At 43.2% G+C, this 1,772-nt stretch overlaps 1 protein-coding gene across 2 annotated transcripts in view; it reads left to right on the top strand.

Annotated features, from left to right (window-relative positions):
* The first annotated feature begins 259 nt into the window (after positions 1-259).
* Positions 260-1,772, top strand: part of LOC118423183 — a 5,222-nt gene continuing 3,709 nt past the window's right edge. Inside the window, exons 1-3 of one of the 2 annotated variants that reach the window (XR_004831999.1) lie at positions 260-432; positions 990-1,076; positions 1,543-1,629. Coding sequence is in view for 1 of the 2 variants with exons in the window: in XM_035831213.1 (XP_035687106.1) it covers positions 369-432; positions 990-1,076; positions 1,543-1,629 (238 nt within the window). In the remaining variant the exon portion in view is untranslated. The remainder of the gene's footprint in view (positions 433-989; positions 1,077-1,542; positions 1,630-1,772) is intronic. The other variant, XM_035831213.1, reaches the window with a different exon arrangement.

Genomic DNA, 1,772 nt, shown 5'->3' with positions numbered 1-1,772 from the left:
ATGTAAACAAATACATTAAACTCTATATTGATGTCGTTTACAAGTATTTTCAGTGACATTCTACGGATTTAAGCCGTTTCACAACTGGTTGGCCTTTAGGCTTCGCCTGAAGGCTAGGCGTACAGCCCAGGCACCCGTCAATCATGAGTCATCTTCTCCCCTCTCGTAGCCTTGACAATAGTTTGTGACGTCAATGCAAGGCGTGTTCATGCGTACACAATGGAATCAAACCCCAAAACTCTACACCGCATGCGCCAAAAAAATTGGAGGCGTAGGACTATCTTAAACGTGAGTAACCACCAAGTTCGTCCAAACAGTTCGTTTGTGACTTCTGTAGGTATACGGCGGCACCGTCTGGTGACAGAAACATGAAGACTGCAGCCGTACTTGTGGTTCTGGCTGTGCTGGTGGCGTTCGTGTACGCCGGGGAAGGTACGTACCCAATACGCTGCGCGCTCGCATTCGGCCTGCGATTTTTGTTGTTGTCGTACAACTTTTTAGTGAAGCGTAAGACAGCTGAAGATTCACCACAAGCATCCACGTACGGCTTTTCCAAGAATGTCCTCAATTTATCGTTGTAAAGTTGAGCCTATCATACGATGATAGAGACCGGGCCATATACAATAAGAAGAATAGCAGTAAGTTCTTATACCCATGGCCAATGATCAACGAAGTTTTTTTTTCTTGCTTTTTTGCATTTTTAAACCCCCAAAGCTATATAAACGTTCCTAGATCAACTTTTCGTTCGTTGGTGTACACCGTACACCTAAGGAACTATTGAGGTCTGCAGATTTTTCACTCAGGAATCATTCTAATCTCACGCAACCAGGCTTCAACCCCAGAAGGCCCCCACGTACAAAATTCACTCAAGTATACCAAATATGAGGTGACCTGTCCTGTTCTCATACAATAAGAACAAAGGTGAATTCTTATTTATTCACTCATCCTTAAATTTGGTCGTACTGAAGAATTGCAATTTCTCATTGCAGTGAACGAAATACTTCAGAGTCAGCTTGAGAAGCGAGACTTGGACAACTTGGAGAAGATTGCGAGCGGAAACAAGGAGCTATTTGATGGTAAGGCGGCATGATATGATACAACCGAAACATGTAATCTACCCAATCTTGTTCATATGCTTTGCCACAATCGTTTGTAGTGCGAATCTGATATCATGTAATATGATTCACCTATTGAATAGAAAACATTAGCTACTTACAGATCTAACGCAATACCAATAGTGATAGTGAATTGAATGTATGCAGCATTGAGGTTACCAGACTGTTTCCAGAGTCTATCCAGACCAGGTCATTGGCTATAGGACCAACATACGTCCAGTGTGATTTCACCACAGACCCCACTCCAATGACTTATACCATGAGAAACTCAGGGTCTAGCTAGCCCGGGGTTGGGGCGAGTGTCTGTGGTAACAATTTTTTGGGGGGTAAGTTGATCCTAGAGAAGACCCTTGCAGACCGTGGAATCAGTCTGGCACCAGGCTAAGGGAGAATCTGATTGACTCTGTGAACGTTGTTTGTTCCACAGACTCTGACTTTCGTTTGGAAGCCGCGAAGACTTTTAAGAGGATCAAGCGTGCTTCCAAGACCATGACTCCTGAAGACTACCAGAAACGTACGTTTTCGTCATTTATTTTCATTTTTCCTCTTTACTTGTTGTGTACATCATCAAGTATGGAGTGGTAAATGTTTCATATTAGATAATGCATGCATGCTGTTAAAGAGGAGTCGCTTTTGCTGAGGCAACTTATCCCTATT

This window comes from Branchiostoma floridae, chromosome 9, assembly GCF_000003815.2.
Source record: "Branchiostoma floridae strain S238N-H82 chromosome 9, Bfl_VNyyK, whole genome shotgun sequence".
NCBI lineage: Eukaryota > Metazoa > Chordata > Leptocardii > Amphioxiformes > Branchiostomatidae > Branchiostoma > Branchiostoma floridae.
This window is presented reverse-complemented; position numbering and strand designations above follow the sequence as displayed.